The sequence below is a fragment of the Erpetoichthys calabaricus genome, chromosome 6 (assembly GCF_900747795.2).
Source record: "Erpetoichthys calabaricus chromosome 6, fErpCal1.3, whole genome shotgun sequence".
Lineage (NCBI taxonomy): Eukaryota > Metazoa > Chordata > Cladistia > Polypteriformes > Polypteridae > Erpetoichthys > Erpetoichthys calabaricus.
In genome coordinates, this window is record NC_041399.2 from 195,755,749 (window position 1) to 195,775,000 (window position 19,252).

Sequence of the window (19,252 nt, forward strand, 5' to 3'; positions counted from 1 at the left end):
TGCCAAACTGCCAAAGCCGTATTTGTAAGCATTCATATGATCTCTATCATGTAGATAGCATCAAGGATCTTAAAAGAAAACCATGACAATTTTAGACTAAACAACAGTCAATCACAAATTAAACTTAATTGCAAAAGAATGTATAATTTATAGAGTCAAAGAATAAGCAACTTCAGCATTTTACAAATACTTCAGCTAACAATCAAATGACAACTGATGAATGGATATACTAAAAAAAAAAAAAAAAAAAAAAAAAAAAGAAAATACTTACCGTAACATGATTTGCAAAAAAAGGGGCTCACTTTATGGATGTTAATATTTTGACAAATATACCAACAGCACATATTTTATACCATCAACAAAATACAACATAATCTCATGGAAGATAGATAGGACTAAATTCTCCCTAGGTGTAAAAGCTGGGGCCAGAAGGTCAATTTAAGGCTTGGCTCAGGAGAGAACTAAAACATGGCCAGAACTCTGCCATCTAACAACTAGCGGTTGCACATTTTCCTTAACCAATTATGATGGCCTTTTAATGGCTGCTGAATGATGCAGAGGTGAAGGCAATGGGGACCAAATGTACCTGTAAAAAATGTAAAGCCATCCCTGTGCCCAGAATAACCCAAAATGATGAGAAAAACAAGCTAAAGGGCAGATTTTAGAGTTACGACCATGTGCGGGGGTTATGACAGAGACAGGAGTAACTAGTTGTGGTGACTGGAATTTGTTAGGTTAGATATTCCATGCAATAAAAGGCTGAGTTGTGAATGGCCTTCCGTTTACTAGAAACATGAATCATCAATTAATTTACCCCTTTCTTTTGTGCTTCATAAACAAAATGTAAACTTTTTCACACATTTGTCCTATAATAGCTTCATTACACATGTGGACTGATACTATAAGGTGCTTTCACCTGTTAAGATTATTTAAGAGGGGAAAAATGCTTTGCATATGTACAAATCAAGGAATGGAGGTCAACACAAAACAGTCAACTAAGGCCCAATTCAATTGTTTTCCCAAATACCTTACTGCATCGTTTTCTTTTGAATCAGCTTTGTTTTTTCTGTTCAACCCCCAAGTTGTTGTGTCAAATTACCCCTTATTTACAGGCCCCTGACATTTTACACTGTACTGCCCAATACTTCCCTATAGAAGTAGACACCACCTGGCTAAAATCTTTCCTTACTTCTGGTACTTGCCCCGAAACCCTTTATATCTACTGTGTTTTTATTTCATCCACAAAGGCAGCTGCTTCTGTTCATTTTACATGCTCACAGCACATATATTATCTTGGCAAAATAGTGCCTCATATTTTTCCTTAGCTAAATCACACACTGTTAATGGGAGAAAATAGGGCCATGGATGGAAAAATGCCTTGAAAGAACAGACTGGTTACAAGTTACTCCAGGTATTTTTGATACTCCTGACCATTTAATAACTAAAGTAGTGTTTCAAAGGATAGCCCACTGTGAGCCTCTGGTGATCCACCCGAAATCCTCCTTCCACCCGCACCGTGCCCAATATCCTTTGTCTCCCGAAGCAGAGGCTGGCATCTCCGCCGTACATCCCGATCTCGTCAAACGCGGTACCGCCGATGGACATGGACCGTCATGCCTCAGGGATACAGAGAAGCCCTTTGTGTTTCTGGTTAAGCTCTTGCCCAAAATTTTAGAAGGCGTCTGGCCGGAAAAAGGTAGTACATTGATACAGTATGTAGATGGAAATAATATGTAGCGCTACGGAAAGAAGATTGTACAATAGATACTCAGAAATTGTTGCTGTTTCTGGGGGAAAAATGGCCATAAAGTTTCTAAGGTTAAGCTGCAGCTAAACAAAACAACAGGTTATGTCTGTTTTAGGTATTCTGGGCTACTACAGACAGTGGGTTCTAAATTTTACTGAAAGAGCACAGCCGTTGCAACAACTGGCTGAGAAGGCTCTGTAACCTCAAAGCTACTCTTTTATCTGCGCCTGCGCTAGGGTTGCCTGATCATTCTCGTCCATTCACTTTGTTCGTGGACGAAAAGCAGGGATTTATGAATTCAGTACTGACGCAACAACATGGAGATAAACAAAGACCGGTGACTTATTTTTTCTAAAAAACTGGATCCAGTGGCCGCAGCATTTCCTCCGTGTCTTCGTGCTGTGGCTGCAACAACAGAAGCTGTATTAGCAAGCACGGATGTAGTTCTCATGAAATTTCTTCTGTCCTTTCCTTTTTTCTTGTGACGTGTGTATTTAAAGTTGTGCATTGTGACTGTAGCCTTTTTCTGGGAATGCGGTCTTGCTGTGAGCTGAGCAGGATTGTGTTAACACCAGCTAACATCATTGAGAGGCTGTTTTATGTTTGTTTGTCCTGAAGAGTTGAACTTGCTTTTCTTCAGAGTCCATTTGTTTCTGTTTCCTTTGCTGCATTGTTTCCAAATATAGTGTAAATATAGAATAATACTGGGGTGAAGTGTGTTGAAAATGGTTTGGGTGATTTTGTGTGTTATAGAGTGTATTAAAAGGGATCCCTATGAGTATCAGAATGTACTCTGTACTTTGTCAAATGTTACAATTGAAAAATGGAGCGCCCTCAACCAGTTACGCAGTGGTCCAAGGGGACCGCCTGCTGGAAGCAAATCAAATTTCATCAAGCTAAGTGCACAAAACAGCTGAACTCGTAGCACTCACTCAAGCATGTCAGCTGTCCGAAGGGAAGATCGTAACAATTTATACAGATTCCAGGTATGCTTTTGGAGTCTGCCATGATCATGGAACATTATGGAAACTAAGGGAATTTAAGACCAGTCCTGGAGAGCTCTAACTAAAAACTGAAAAAGATAATTATCGATTTGTGTAATTGGTTTGGCGCAAATGAATTGTCTCCACTTTTGTTTAAGGCTTGTAAATATACAAAAGTATTTTTCCTTTTAAACCCTGATCAAGTTTGAAGGGAAAATGCTCTTTTAATAATATTACATGAGAAGGGAGACAAGTTTTTTGGCGATAAGCAGAATGTGTCTAATTGTGATATGAATGTGTGTGTCTAATTGTGATATGAATGGAAGTTGTGTATTTTAGGTACTATAAAGGAAGAGCATGGTGACGCAGTGGTCAGCACACTTGATACGAATAAAGGTTCAAGCACGTATGTTTTCCTTGTTAATAATAAGCATGAAGGAAAAGACGCGTTTAAGTACGTTGCATAGATAACCCTTAAGCACAACTTAAGACCAGTACTGGCAAACCCATCCAACATCAGAAATTGATCGAATCCCTTTTAGAAGTTATAACCAAACCATCGGAGCTAGCGATTGTTAAATGTTAAGCTCACACAGGAAAACAGGATCCTGCTAGCAAAGGGAATGATTTAGCTGACCACTTTGCTAAAGAGGCTGCATATAATAACACACCAATTTCTTTATTCCAACAGAGAAATGACCAGGACCCTGATAATCAAATTATTTCTTTACAGAATGCAGCCACGGATATCGAAAGGAGAAAATGGTCCAAAGAAGGGTCCCTCTCTGATGGAGTCTGGACTCATAAACACACTAACAAACCTTTTCTCCCAATGATTTTCTCTCTAGTCTTGCAGGTTTGCGAACCTCGTTGAAGGAAATCCACCAGCAGGTTAATCAAGCCTGGAGGACCAGCCCCCTTTCCAAGGATTTACCAATTCCTTTGGGCACCTGGATCCTGGTTCGAGATACTCGGAGGAAACACTGGCATCAGCCTAGGAGGAGAGGATCATTCCAAATTCTTCTATCCACACCACACGCCGTGAAAGTTGAAGGACTGCCTGCCTGGATTCACGCCTCACATTGCAAGAGATGGCACCCTTGATTGCTGTGCTACTATGCTTTTCTTTTCAATTGTCTACTGCCCTGGTCACCTTGACTTTCCCGTTGGGAATTACCACATCAGTGCAGTTTGATTTCTGCTCTATTATCAACTGTGGGACTGGTCGACAAGCCTAGTGGACCGGATCTGACAAATACGTGTGTATGAGGGGAAGTGACTGCGACAACTGGCAATGGATTTTTGCTAACACTGGAACTGAGAACTGGGGTTATCAACCTTTTGAGGCCCAAAAATACGGTTTGAAAAATCGGTTTTCTATCATAAAAGGACATGCCTCTCATTGTATGTGCTGACAACCATTGTAACTCAGGTATTTATGTATTAGGGGTATATGTATCTGGAACAGACCCTTTAGGGAGATTTCTAATTAAGATTGACGATCCTGTTACTAACACACCCCTCATTCTCTGGCACACACACCCATCTCCCCAACTTTTGGTTCAGATTTTTCTCCTGTTAAGATTATGAATATTTCCACCTTTTCATCCATTTTTTCAGTAGAAAACTGGTTATGGGGATCAGAATAGATGGTTGCAGTGGGTTCTCTATTCAGCTAAGCAAGTTAATCGTTCTCATTGTTATGCGTGTGCTGCAGCCCGTCCCCATTTAGCTACAGTCCCTTTTCCATTATCTAACATTTCTGACCCCGTGGGGTTGCCCTGCCTTCTGTATTTATTCACTACTTCCAAGAAACCCCTCTCTAGTTCAAAGTGTTCAATCTATCTATTCTTTTTTCCCCCACCCGTCACATGGATACCCCTATGTTTCTAACTCACGAAGGAAATTATACATGTTTCAAATCTAATGGAGCGACATGGGTAGGAGATTTACCATTTTTTTTCTGTTCTCAAACTTTTCAGGTTACCTTTTCTCTGAACACCGTTCTGTCTTTCTTTCTTCTCTCCCAAACCACTCCTAGATCAGATATTTGGTGGATGTGTCGTAGGTCCAAATTATTTGCCACCTTTCCCCCCTAATTGGTCTGGTACCTGTGCTCCAATCCAATTAGTTATCCTTACCTCCCTCTCCTTACATGGCCCTGGAGTATACATAGATGCTATTGGAGTCCCTAGGGGTGTCCCAGACAGATTTAAAGCTAGGGATCAAGTCGCAGCTGGTTTTGAATCTATCATACCCCAAATTACTATCAATAAGAATGTAGACTGGATTAATTACCTTTAATATAACCAACAACGTTTCCTTAATTTCACCAAAGACGCTATTGAAGGCATACATGAACAGCTTGATCGTACTTCTCTGATGACTTGGCAGAATCGTCTAGCCCTGGACATGTTACTTGCAGAAAAGGGAGGTGTCTGTGCTATGTTTGGTGATGCTTGTTGTACATATATTCCAAATAATACCGCGCCAGATGGATCAATAACTCGTGCATTGGCAGGCCTTACTGCTCTTTCTAAAGAACTTTCCACTAATTCTGGCATTACAAATCCTTGGGATCAGTGGTTTGCATCCTCCTTCGGATCCTGGGGACAATGAATAAGATCTGTTTTATTTCTTTGGTTGTGACATTTTGTCTCCTCCTCCTGGTTGGTTGTTGTATTATCCTTTTGTTTTGCTATATAATATCTAAGTACTTTACCGCCTCTATGGAAAGGGCATATGTGCTACATGATGAGTGCATGTCTCGTATAGCTTCTTCCATTTTCTCTCCCCCTTCCCCTTCATCAACCATTTCAAGATAGAATTATATAGGCCCACATCATTTTTGTTCAAAAAGGGAGGAGTGTGGAAACAAAAAAAGATGTAATTGAACAAAATGTATGTGTGTATAGAAAATAGGACAGAGTGATGAAACTTGTTTGTGTTTTGCGTACGTGACAAGAAGCATGTATACTTTCTGGAAGTTTCTTTTGATGATGTGTGTGACAAGAAAATATACCTTTAGGGTAATGACTTTACAAAATTGGAAAAGTACAATGAGTCAGGATGCTATTTTTTGCTTACGTGGTCAACGATCAGGAGATTAGAAAGGTATAAAAGAACAAGGACATCTGCGCTCGAGGCAGATGAAGCGCGGTGTCCTGGGACTGTGTTTCTCTGACATTTTACCCTTGCTTGGTATGTATTAATAAAAGGTTTTGACTAATTTTAATTTTCTTCTCTGTCTTCAGTCACAAATATCGTCCACACTTTGCATATGTACAAATCAAGGAATGGAGGTCAACACAAAACAGTCAACTAAGGCCCAATTCAATTGTTTTCCCAAATTTATAATCTTAAGTGAAAAACTGCTTGAACCAAGTTTGACCCAAACAAGTTTTAAAATAAGCATCTGAGGCGATAAGACTCTGACAATTAAATTTTAACGAAGAAAATATGTTCAATATACAGTAAATCATTAATTTAATATTGATTTTTGTCAATAGATCCCTTTATTTTTGCTAATACTTTTCAGAAAATCAACAGGACTGTCCTAGGGGAAAAACATACTTCTTTGGCAAAATATTCCAACATTTCAAGAAAGTGTATGACAAGAATTTTAATTTATAACACACATTTAAATGGAGACAGTTTATAACTAGTTTTTAGCTATGGTCAATTGATAAACATAAATTAATTCTTTAAAACCTTCCTATGTACCCAAAACCAACAATTGTACCTGAGCTACTTTTGGACAAACAGCAAGAGAAACTGGGCCATTCATCTGTTCGTAGTATTGCCTCTCTGCGTCATCGTAACGGTACTTGTCGAACCAGATCTTTTCTTGAGAGAGGTATTCAGTGCTCATGGTGCTGTAAAGAAATGATGTCTTAATTAGAACCACAAAAGTTTTTTTTTCCTGAATAAACTTGAATCCTCAAAACTGTCAATTTACATGAAAAATCTCAATTTTTACATAGTTTGATGAAAAAAAATTAACTTCTGAAAGAGACCACCAAAATTATACCACAAGATATCTGAACCGAGACAATAGTTTCTCAATGTGTAGGTTAAGCACTGATTGTAAATGTGTACTTAGACATACTGGACAAAGCTAAAATAATGTTTTAATTAAACTATTTTGTTTTTAATTGAAAAAACAAGGTCTTTTGCATTCAACTTGAATTGGCACTGCAGCTGCTGCAAGAAACTCACATTTTTACGTATAATTTTACTCCATGATCATCACTGCTCAATAACTAGCCAACATTCTGTCTGTTAACACTGCTAACAAATAATTCAATTAATAAAAAGGGTAAGATATTTTAAAACTTCAGTACAAATGTGTAACATTAAGCCAGAATTAGTAACACAAGGACAACCTTTGACTTATATATTTACCTTAAAACAAAAAATGTATTGTATAATAATTTATTCTTAAACATACAGCCCAGAATGTATGAAACTACAGTTGACAACGTAAGTTAGAAAAATGAGGAGACCTTATAGTCCAATCAAGACTGTATACTCAACTAATTGCGAAGCTATCCCAATAATTCCTTCAGACACTTTTTAAAGGTTGTCAGGTTTTCTGGTTTTACTAAATGACTCGGTAGTCTGTTGCAGAGTTCTCAGCTCTAAAGATATTTAATTCCCCGAGACTGTCAGAGGAGGACTTGCCCGTTAGTATAGGGATGTAAAGATTAAACCAATCAGATAAAAAAGTATGGTGCTGGGACAACAACAGAAAAAAAATTTGTATCAGACATTGGGGAAAAGGAAATGAAAGAATCCAATCCGATTCTGCAACAAATACGGTCATTACATGTGTGAAAAACTATGTTTCAATTTGTATAAAAGAGGCAGGCAGTTAATCTACATCTTCTACTTCTACAAACAAAAAGCAGCATAGCTGGAAAACATATAGAACTGATGACTGTGCTGGACGTGTTTGAACCACCACAGGCAATAATTTTGCCTGGGTTTTTTCTGTGAACAAACAAAATCCTATTTTTATAAAAAGCTGTGTTTTAAGGTATGACATTCATTCAAGTGTTCATGTCCTTCTTTAACCTCCTTAGCGTTGAATTCTATTCCAAAAAAACATGTAAAAAGCGTTGCATTTTTTTATTGCCATTACATTTTTATTAAATCTCAAAAGTATGATGATACAAATAATAATAGTGATGATGAATAAAAAAAAATAACAGTAATAATAATATTACTAATGATGCCAAAACAGTATATAATCTCAAAACGAGTACTATTGTCAGTCGGGACAATAGCAGCGTGCTTCTTTTCAGATTTTCTTTCCAGATTTATCAGTTTTTGAACAGCACACAACACAGGTGTGAGTTGGATTTTGTTTTGATTTTTTTCTGTTGGAGATATATAATCAATAAAATGTCTACCAATAAGGCACTCTGGATTGATCCATGATGTGCTGGGTCGACCACGGGTGGATGTGCAGCAAAAGATTTGTTCTACAATCTGGCATGTCAAGTCTGCATGAGATACAGTTTTGCCAGCTTTTTGTTTGTATAACACGAACGCATTCTAAATGCACTATTCCACCAGATGATGAAATAACCTTTTGTAGTATTTCTTTTGTTGTCTCCGCATAATGGGACAGAAAGTCAATTCTTGATCCGCACGATCTACGCTGCCCATCGTGCTATTGTAGTCGACCACAGCACAAGACTTTGTAACCTGCTTGTTGCCTTTTACCTGTACAGTGACTGTAGCTGCATTATGGACAGTGCGAAGACAACAAACATCTTTCTTCTCCTTCCATTTCAGCGTGAGAACTATTGCCAAGCTACTAGCGCACCACGTTGTAATTTAGCTCTGCCAAAGACTTCAGGCATGCCATGATAGTTAGGACACAATGTTCCAGATGCGTTGGTCTTTCTTTGCAGCAAGATGTTAAACAGCTCTGGCTAAACATAAAAACTGTCCATGGTTACACAGTTACTTTGATCCAACAGAGCATCTATCAAAGTCAGCACAGATGACGTAGCAACGGTGTACTAATTGCATTTCCCTGTGTATTGAACCAAATTCTAAATGTATTTTGTTTTAGATTCACAAAGCTCGTAAAGCTTTATGCCAAATCTTGCTCTTTCTGATGTGATATACTGTATCCATGACAGTCTGCCCTTATAAGCCATGACACTTTCATCAATGCTGACATCATGGTCTGGAATGTAAACAACCCAAAATTTTACTACAATTGCCTGGTATATCTCCCAAATTTTCTTCATTTTGGGTGCTGGATGAGTATTCATTGTTGGTAAAGTGCAGATATTTCATAATTAGTGAAAACAGTCAAAACATAATTTCTCCAAAGAAGTGCATTTTACGGATTCTCGGTTGTAACGTTTACGCAAGACTCATTTGTGCAGTTGCCTGAGTGACAATTGGGACTAACGCTTTTAGCACGGTTTTCGGAGCCTGAGTATCGCTCGGGACTCACGCTAAGGAGGTTAAACAACAGTGCATTAATCATAAGCATGTCATGCTTTACAAATGCACAATGAAAAAAAAAACCTGTAAAAATAGAAAAAAAAAGTGTGGAGCACTTAAAACATTTAACCTTATTTTTTAAAATAATTTGAACACTTCTGAGTGAAAACAGAGGGGATTTTCCTTACTTCTTGCAAAATAATTAATAAAATGAAGACTAAACAGACTTCCAGCTGAAATACTAATTTTCCTGAAGAAAAATCTGTCCCTAATGAAACTGATTAGGCAGGATATGTAAAAGGTGAGACAATAAGTAATGATGCGTTTTTGATGTTGTTAAAAATCAGGGAGCTAGAAAAATGCTATTTCAAATCAAAGTTATAAAAAGATTGTAATGTGCACTTTTCTATTTATGTCAAGGTATACATATACTTTATTATATTTTTGTTGAATGACTTTTTCACATAATTATTATTATTTTTTTTTCTTTGAGAGTTTAAACAAAACAAAGCAGTTTGTACAAACTGTTGGGTTATAGACTATTTGAACAGGCTGGGCAGGGTGTATATATATATGTATATATCTATATACATCTCTCTCTCACTATATTATACAGTGAGCATATTATATATATATATATATATATATATATATATATACACACACACACACACACACAGCATCATCCTAAAATGAATCACCAGGTACAATAGCTGATTTAAAGCTTAGTAATTATTGAACAGAAATACTGGATAGGAATTGTAAATAATTAACAGTTCAATATCACTATCAATAAATAAAGCACTCTCACATATTAGCTCTATACTTGTATGTACTTGGTTGCACTCCTCAGTACCGCATTGAGTGCTGCTGTGTCTTTTTTGGAGCATGGCGGCCAGAACCTCATAATGTAAATCATATTGTTCAAATATTTAGTGTCTTCATTTATAGTCAACTTTTTACAACATAACTTAATATTTGATTTACCTTTATAAAGGTTTCCACACAATGTTTAGATAATAGAAACATTGAATCAGCATAAAGCCCTAAATCCTCTTCTAAGGTTGCTTCATGTAAAACAATTTCTACCATCCTCTATTTATAACGTTAATTTTTCTTATGTGTAGCCCTTTGCACTTTTCTACATTAAACTACATTTTCTAAGTGCTCATCGCATCCTGAAGATTGTTTAGATTTTTCCACTTATCTGCCATCCTTCCAATTTTAGTATCTACAAATTTCACAAGTTTTTGGAAAACACACAGTCCAAGGACAGAACCTTGAGGGACTAAAGGTATGAGCAGTCTTCACCTGTGAAGCATTCACCTCTTATCTGTACTCTTGGTCATCTGATGGCTAACCAAACTGATATACAGTTTTGTAGGTTACTTCTGGGGCCAATAGCTTCTACTTTCAAAATTAATCTTTATTGTAGGAAGATATCACGAGCGTTTCAAAAATCCAAGTGTCTCTCTTTCCTCATCCACATACTCAAACATCTCACTAAAAACAGTCTAGCAGATGGAAAAATTTAATCTAAATACACAGAGAGGAGACTTCATTCTGTTGATAGTGTTCACTGATCAAAATAAAAAGCCCAAAGCATTTTTTTCAAGTGGGATAATATGCACAGAGTTTTACGATACCAGAATTTTAGCATTCGATGCCAGTACCTGTGAAATTTCACAATACCTTTCAATAACTGGAAGCAAAAATCTCCATTAAAGTGAACAATATTGTGCCATTTTCTGTAATAGAATGTAAAAAGTATAAATACTAATACATTTACTTATTTGGCTGATGTTATTTGAGAGAACTATTTCATTTTTTTTCTTCCGCCAATTACAGCACAGACGGGTGAAGTGACCTGTTCGTGGTCACAGAGTGTCAGTAGCAGGATTTGAACTCACAACCTCAGGGATGGATGTCTAAAGCCTTAATCACTATACCTCACTGCCTGCCAAAAACTTTACCACAGTAGTAACAGCAACATCAAGAAGTTACCCAAGTATCATTAAAGGAATATATTGGCATTCATAAATATCAAATTACAAATTAGTGCTTGACATTTAATATGTGATGGACATGGTGATCCCCAGTTTTTAACGAAAACTGTGGGAAATTGTATAATCTTGAAGGGATTACAGCATAGGGTTTATAAAGGATGATATCCACATGGACTATCCTGCTCTTACCATGTGCACATTACAGATTTATTCTCTTGATATTTTCATTCCAGGCACTGAAAAACACTACTTAATAAATATGAAAATTTACACATTACTAACTTTGCACTGTTGAATTAGTGTATTCCAAGATAATTTTGGGTATTTTAATTTTAAAAACTTTTTAAAGTGTTAATGTTTTTAAAATCTGGTTTGTCAGAGCATCCCCGCTTTTAGGTTTGTAACAGCTGAAATTATATTTGCATCATTAGCTTGGTAAAAACAAGCTAAAGATTAATGCACAAGTCAAACTGATTCAATTTTCAAATGTCACAAAATCCTGGAATGCACAGTGAATAGTGCATGCAATGTTTCTTTCATGACTGCAAACTGTACAAAACCAATTAGAAACCGTTTTTATGTGTAATTCTTATTTATGTTTTTCTTGCGCATTACTTTGCCTTCTTGAGTAATTTGTTTACGTGCAGTGACACATGAATGCAGTACCAATTGTCATTCAAAACTGAAACAAAGCTTGTGTGTTTTGGGAACATTACTATAGACTGGCACTGAAAGTATTGGTTCCTTTAACATTCCTAGCTGCACGTACTGTAGTTGCGTTACATCAAAAATGCTTCCACTGCATGAACTTACTGGGGTATTCAAATCATGATAGATTTCAGACAAAACTTTTAACCTCTCTACAAAATATCAAAAATTACAGTTAATAATAAACATAACCTCTCTCTGTAAAAAGTGTGAAGGAAATGATCTTATTAATGCTTTTCCTACAACTGTCAATTATATTACAGCGGCTGAAGGTTTTCATTGTAACAAATCAGATAATCAGAGAATGATTCCATACTTCCAGGAATCCAGTGTACTCCTGGTACAACACCTTCCTACATCTCCTAGGTAGAATTAAAATGCTATAATGGTGTATAATTTGGTCTCCCACCTAGATGCAAACACAAGGCAAGAATTTTTTACATTTTGTGAATAGATGCTTTTAAGGGTTCCAAAATCATTTAAACTCACTCTAAACATTTACTCTTTCACACCACTCTGCTGATGGACAGGTTTTGTTTCATCTATATCTCAGAGGAATAGACCGATCAATCTAATATGTAACTTTCATGTGATCTGTAGAAGAGCCACTCCATTGCTCCTGAACAAACACTGAAAAAGTACCTACTATGGATCAATTTATCTACAAAACTGAGTAGAGGGGAATGGAAAAAAGGAGCTAAGACAGTTCAAAAACATTGCCTGAATAAACATGCAATGTAAACCTGCAGCCATTACTTTAAGAAAAGTGTATGACTGCAATGCAGTATATACAGTGGTCCTTGAAAGATATTGAACTCATAAGAATTGTCCATATTACTGCATATACAAGTCCAAGTAGTAGGTATTGAGAACCCAGCTAAACAAATGAGACCAAAATATCATACTTGGTCATTTATTTATTGAGGAAAATCACCCAATATTACATATCTGTGAGTGGCAAAAGCATGTGAAGTATGTATGTATGTGAAGCTAGCAGGTAATTTAAATGTGAGATAAGAGTCAGGTGTGTATGGTCACCACGTTCATATTAAAAGAACAGGGTAATACGAAGGGCTTCATCATCAAACATGTTTGTGCAGTATCACTGTATCATGCATGCCATGGACAAAGGACATTGTTGATGCTCAACGTGCTGGGAAAGGCTACAAAATCATCTCTATAAAGAGTTTGGATTGCACCAATCCAGTCAAACAGATTTTGTACAAATGCAAGTTTATGAGTATTGTAACTCTACCCAGGAGTGGTCAACCAACAAAGATCACTCCAAAGGCAAGGTATATAAAAGGTTACAAAAGAACCAAGGGTAACTTCTAAGAAACTAAAAGCCTTTCTCACATTGCTTAATGTTAACAAGTCCAAAAACACTGCTGCCTATCTACAGTTTGCTGAAGAACATGTGGATAAGCTTAAAAGCTACTGGAGTAATCTTTTATGGACAGATGAGATCAAAATAGAAGTTTTTGGATGAAATGAGAAGTGTTAAGTATGGAGAAAGAAAAACACTACATTACAGCATGAGAACCTCATCACATCTGTGATGTGTGTTGGTAGTATCATGTTTTGGGCTTGTTTTGCTGTGTCTGGGCCAGAACAGCTTGCCATTGTGGACAAGAAAATTAATTTTAAATGATACCAGCGAATTCTAAAGGACAATGTCAGGACATCTGTCTGTGGACTAAATCTCAAGAGAAACTGGGTCATGCAGCAAGACAACCACCCCAGGCATACAAGTTGTTCTACCAAAGAGTGGCTGAAGAAGAATAAAATAAAGGTTTTGGAATGGCCAATTCAACAGTCCTGACCTCCACAATAGAAATGTTGTGGAAGGACATGAAGTGTGCATTTCATTTGAGGAAACCCAGCAACATCTGAGTTGAGATAGTTCTGTATGGAGGAATGGGCTAAAATTCCACCAAGCCATTATACAGGACTGATCATGACCTACCGGAAATGTTTAGCTACAGTTTTTCTACAAGAGGGGGTCACATACTTTTGCTACTCACAGATAAGTAATACTGGATGATTTTCCTCAATAAATAAATGATGAAGTATGATACATTTGTCTCATTTGTTCAGCTGGGTTCTCCATATCTACTCAGTCATATTTATGCAGGAATATGGAAAATTCTGAAGGGTTCACAAACTTTCAAACACCACTGTATTTACAATTCACAATTTTTTTTAATAATATTCAATGTTTGGCTGAAAAGATTTCTTGTTAAACCCAAATTATAAAAACATAAAACTGCCCTACTTTGTCATCTGACAACGTGCAGCTGGAGGTGTCCTAGACGTTGATGAAGCTTTCTTGCTTGAATTATCCACAACAGCCTCGTAAAAATTCTTCTCTGCAGCATCAAATTGAGATTTCCTCAGCCAAATATACTCACTATCTGAATGGAGGAAACACTGAAATGTGGAAGGAAAGTCCTCCTGTGAAAAAGGTAGAGCACCACATGAGCCTCCACTCCTGCCTTGTGTGTGTTTCTCCCCTTCAAATGAAACCTTTTTACTGCCGTTTTTCTTTCCTACCGACTCGTCTGGTAAACGGTTACAACAGCTATCAGATTTTACTGATTTGTGCTTTATGTTAGAAATACTGCGTTCCATTCCAATAGCATCGCCAAAAATATCACTGCTTCCTCCAGCCTCATTTAAATCCATTTCCATGTTAGTCTCATGACTTTTGGCAGTTTTGCTTTTTTTCTTCCCAACTTGCTTAGATGATAGAGATGGTGGTCCATCATACAGGTTTTCATAGAAAGTCTTTTCCGCAAGATCATATACTGGTTTCTCTATCCAAACACCAGAGAGAAGCTCTTGAAGACAAACAGAGAAATGTGGCAGGCCATTAATTGGATGACTTAGGCCTACTGCATTTAAGTTTGAATTAGCAGTCAAAGGAAATCCTTGCATTATTGGGGTTGGCGCTCCAGACATGTACCCTTCATCAGGAGTTCTTTCTGCAGATGGCAAGTTAACAGGAAAAGATTCAACTGGTAAATAATCTGGAATGGATAGTGTTCTTTCCATAAAACTGCACTCAGCATCATCAAATATTTGTTTATTAATCCAGACAGTTTTAACAACATGATGACAGGCAACCAAATCACTATGGTTGCATGCTGCTGCTTGGGGAATATCATTTAATCTACTCTGGTTGTGCAAATCTGAGTTAGGAGACAGATGAAAAGCAGAAGCAAGTCTTTTCTGATACATACTCTCAGCTGCATCATACTGCGATTTTTTAAACCAAATAGTGTCTTCACGCATGCCAAGCAGCATTATCTCCTGTTGATCCAACTGACTTTTTACTCTCTGTGACATCTTCTTTCTTTTCTGTTTCTTTATTACCTTTTTATATTCCCCATCTGGACTGCTGCTTTCGGTGGAAGAAACTAAGGAACTGTCATCTACCTTGTTCAAGTCTTTCACAGAATTAGCCAGGTTTTGTGGTTGCTCCATCACAGCTGCCAAAGATGCAAGTCCCTCATAATAAAGCTTTTCAGCTTCGTCATACTTTAGCTTGTCCATCCATACAGTTTCCAATAGAAATGGGTGTTTTTGCATCTTCATCTTCCAAATTGCAGCATTAAAGAGAAAAAATGAAAACCAGAGAACACAAGCACAGTGACAGGATATGGCTACAACCAAGTAACATGCACATACAGCACTTTTTTTGGGTTTGATCTAAGAGAAATGTAAGAATGCAAATTCATTCCTATAAATAATAATAGTAATTGTATATTAATATGAGAATATGCCTAAGTTATATTAAAAGTTTCAAATCCAATTTTTCCTTACACATAAAAATGCACAAAAGAAATTGCCAAAAATGATATATTTAAATTGTGTATTAGAATAAATTGTTCTATCAATTTTCATTCAAAGGTTTGTAGGAAGCTGGAAACATCTCATCACCACATATCACTGAGCTCTTTCCCAGACATTCCTAAAATAGGCCAATTGGGAATTGCCAATTAACCTAACATGCAAGCCTTTGAGATGCAGGAGAGAACTGTAGTCTAAGGAGAAAACCGACCTGGAATAAAAATGTACAAAAATACATATAACCAGGGGCCTGGTTGGAACTGCATTCCCCTAACGCAGTTTCACCATGATGTCAAAGTCAGAACTCAGGAAAATTTAACAAATTTTTTTAAACCAAAACATAAGATCCTGTAAAAGCTATATTTTTAAGACTATAATCTCATTTACAGAGATAGAACTTGCATTCTTTTTTTAAATGTGTGATTAGGTTTTGGGACATTTATCGTGTGGCACTGAATAAATTATCAGCAAACCAAAAAACAAATCAACTGGAAAAAAATTAAATACATCCTTTACTCTAGGTCTGCAATACTCTCCCACTGGGTATTTTAAAAAACTGTGTTTAAAGTAAATGAATAAATGTCTAAAGGAAATGAATAAAGGTGCATAGCATGGAGGAAGTGCATTTAGAATCTACATCAGTAACAAAAGAAAAACTGAAAAAGAAAGGGCTTTCAGCCAACTTCATATTTAATTGAAAATGTGTAGTTTAATGCACATACTTTTTCAGATCATTTTTGACCTAACATATACCATGATGGTATCTCTTTAAGGACTACATACACCAATTCTCTGCAGCTCTGGCAGTAGCATATGTTCATGTTATAACATATCTCCTTTTCAATTCTAATTTGCAACAGTAAGATATTGCAATGTACAACATAAGTGTATAAAGGGAATATGCATGTGTAATACAGGTGTATAAACTGCATAAAAAAGTATGTGTAAATAAATAAATAAAGCCATGCACATTTCAAGTGTAGGACACCTACACCATTAGCTCCAATATTTTTAATCTGGGAAGCACAAGATTTTTGTTCACTACATGAAGATTTAGTAAAATGTGAGATTTAACAAGAATCTTGAGCAAAATCGCTTTAACAATTGTTAAATAAAATTGTTTACATTCAAAACAACTGAACAGAAACATTACCTGGTCTAAGAAAAGATTTAAACAATTGTAAAGTTTTACATAAATGAAAATCAGGATCAGAAACTCAAAAGAAAAATGGACACGTTACATATCTATGCAGCAATACAGGTTCAGCATCCCTAATCTAAAACCTTTTGAGCTCTGAAATGATGCTACAAGTTGAAAATTCCACTTGCTTCTGTAAGGATCTGACCAATGTTCACACTATTTTTAAAAAACTGATAAGCAGATGTCAATAACACAAGAGCTTCTACATACTGTTTACAACCGATATGAATTTCAAAGGGTATGATGCACCACTACACAAGTGGAAGTTGGGCCGGTTCCCCCATGAATTATCAAGCAACACTAAGCACCACTTGGTTGAAGGATGAAAGGCATAATAACAGTTGCATGGCTGTTCATGAGTGCAGCATGGCACACAAAAAAAAAAAAAGCTTAGAAAAGTCTCTGATGCTCTGCTTGTGCAGGTTTGTTATCAGCCATTGTCACTGCCAGATCTACTGTAAAATCTCACATATAATGCATATACTGATTTATCCCATAATTTGCAGGTAAAAAAAGAAATTCATATCTAATGTGAAACCTTAACTTTCAAGATTTTTGGGTTAGGGTTTGGACAGATGTTGACTTTGGTCAACAGGAGGGGTGAGGGTGATAATCAGCTGTATTAAACGTTGAAAAAAAGTGAAGCAAATGTGCAAAGCAAAATATTCAGTGGACAATGTTTTGCATATATTTTATTATTCTGAATTGGAATCTGACTTGTCAGACTCTGATTTGGGTACAAGTAACCTGGACATTGAGATCGAAAATGAAAGTGAGGTACCAGCATACCGACATCAGCTGACCGGTCTCCAGCTGATCACGGTGCTGAATACGTTTGTGCAGCTGATGCACCTACGGCAACATTTGCCTGGAAGGACCGCCAATTACAATTCCAAGAGGTACAAACCAGACTATGTTGTTCGCTGCGCATCCGCTGCAGCCAGATATGGTGAATACGCAGCAAGAGTTGCCACAGAACCAGCAACATTTGTTTTTTTGTTTATTTGTATGTGAAACCACTGCTTTGTGTGCTTTTCAGAAAACAGCCCGGCAGCCGCAAACCCCATATCAAACCCCCTGCACTGCCACTGCAGCCAGACACACCGAACGCACAGTGACAAGAGGACTGCACACAGCAACAGACATTTTATGTTGATTTATGTAAGAAACTATTGCTTTAAAATTATGTCTCGTGTATCATGTGTACCCCAATTTTTAGTGAATTAAAATTAGTTCAATTTGTGCATATTACACAAGATATTATATGTATATGCATTACTCATTGAGATTTTTGCTTATTCTCTGCATACAGTAACCTGTTAATTAAAGCACAGCATCGCAGGTGGAGAGGGAAACCCCAACGTTTATTGTTATTGTTGCTTAACAGCTGATACAGGTATTCGGCTTATGCTACTCTGCACAAACTTTGTTTCATGCACAAAAATATTAAAAAATATTGTATAAAATTAACTTCATCCTATGTATACAAAACATAAATGTGGTGTTTAGACTTGGGTTCAAAACCAAAAATATCATATTATATATATTCAGATATTCCAAATGATGAAAATATTCAAAAGTACTACTGGTCCCAGATATTTCAAATTAGGGATGCTCAACATGTATCAATTGCAAAAACCATTGTTGAAATAAAAGATCTTCAAAACACTTGGATCAAACCCAATGTAATATAATGAAAGATGTCAATATAAACATGTAGCACATAATATTTGATAATAAGAACTTTGGATTAAATGGGCACCAAACTACCATTTCAACAATGGAAGGCAGTTTCTTAAAATGCAACGCATAATGCAGAGACGTTTTATGTTTATAGACAAACAAAAAAAAAATGAAATGAACAGTCAAAACAAAATATTAAGATACAAAATACACATAATGGTACGTGATGTTGGATTGAAACATGCAAATGACATTCAGCTTTTAGCCCTTTCAGTAAAAAGAAAAAAAAAAAGATGTACTCGATTGTTGCAAAGAAAAGAAAAATCATTCCTCAGTAATAATCAGCTAGTTTAGAAAAATAATCAGTGCTATATTATTTAGGTTACCATAGCTTCTAATAATTAATAAATGCAAAATATATAAAATCAAAACCTTGCAAAGACTAAGAAATCCTCAAAAAGAAATGCTGAAGCATTACCGACAGAAGAGTTAATTAAAAAATTAAAAACAATTAAAATTATTTTTAAGGTGATTAAATGTTTGACTCCACTTCTTTGCAACAACAAACTTAGTCAACAGTTTTCATCCTCATACAGTAAGAAAT

General features: G+C 36.4%; 1 protein-coding gene across 4 annotated transcripts in view; it reads right to left on the reverse strand.

Annotated features, from left to right (window-relative positions):
- The window catches only part of eef1db (eukaryotic translation elongation factor 1 delta b (guanine nucleotide exchange protein)), a 41,330-nt gene that overhangs the window by 16,414 nt on the left and 5,664 nt on the right, over positions 1–19,252 (reverse strand). For 3 of the 4 annotated variants that reach the window (XM_051929202.1, XM_051929201.1, XM_051929200.1), the window contains exons 2-3: positions 14,188–15,509; positions 6,473–6,605 (exon numbers count right to left, since the gene is read on the reverse strand). In XM_051929202.1, coding sequence (XP_051785162.1) covers positions 6,473–6,605; positions 14,188–15,509 — 1,455 coding nt within the window. The remainder of the gene's footprint in view (positions 1–6,472; positions 6,606–14,187; positions 15,510–19,252) is intronic. The other variant, XM_028804249.2, reaches the window with a different exon arrangement.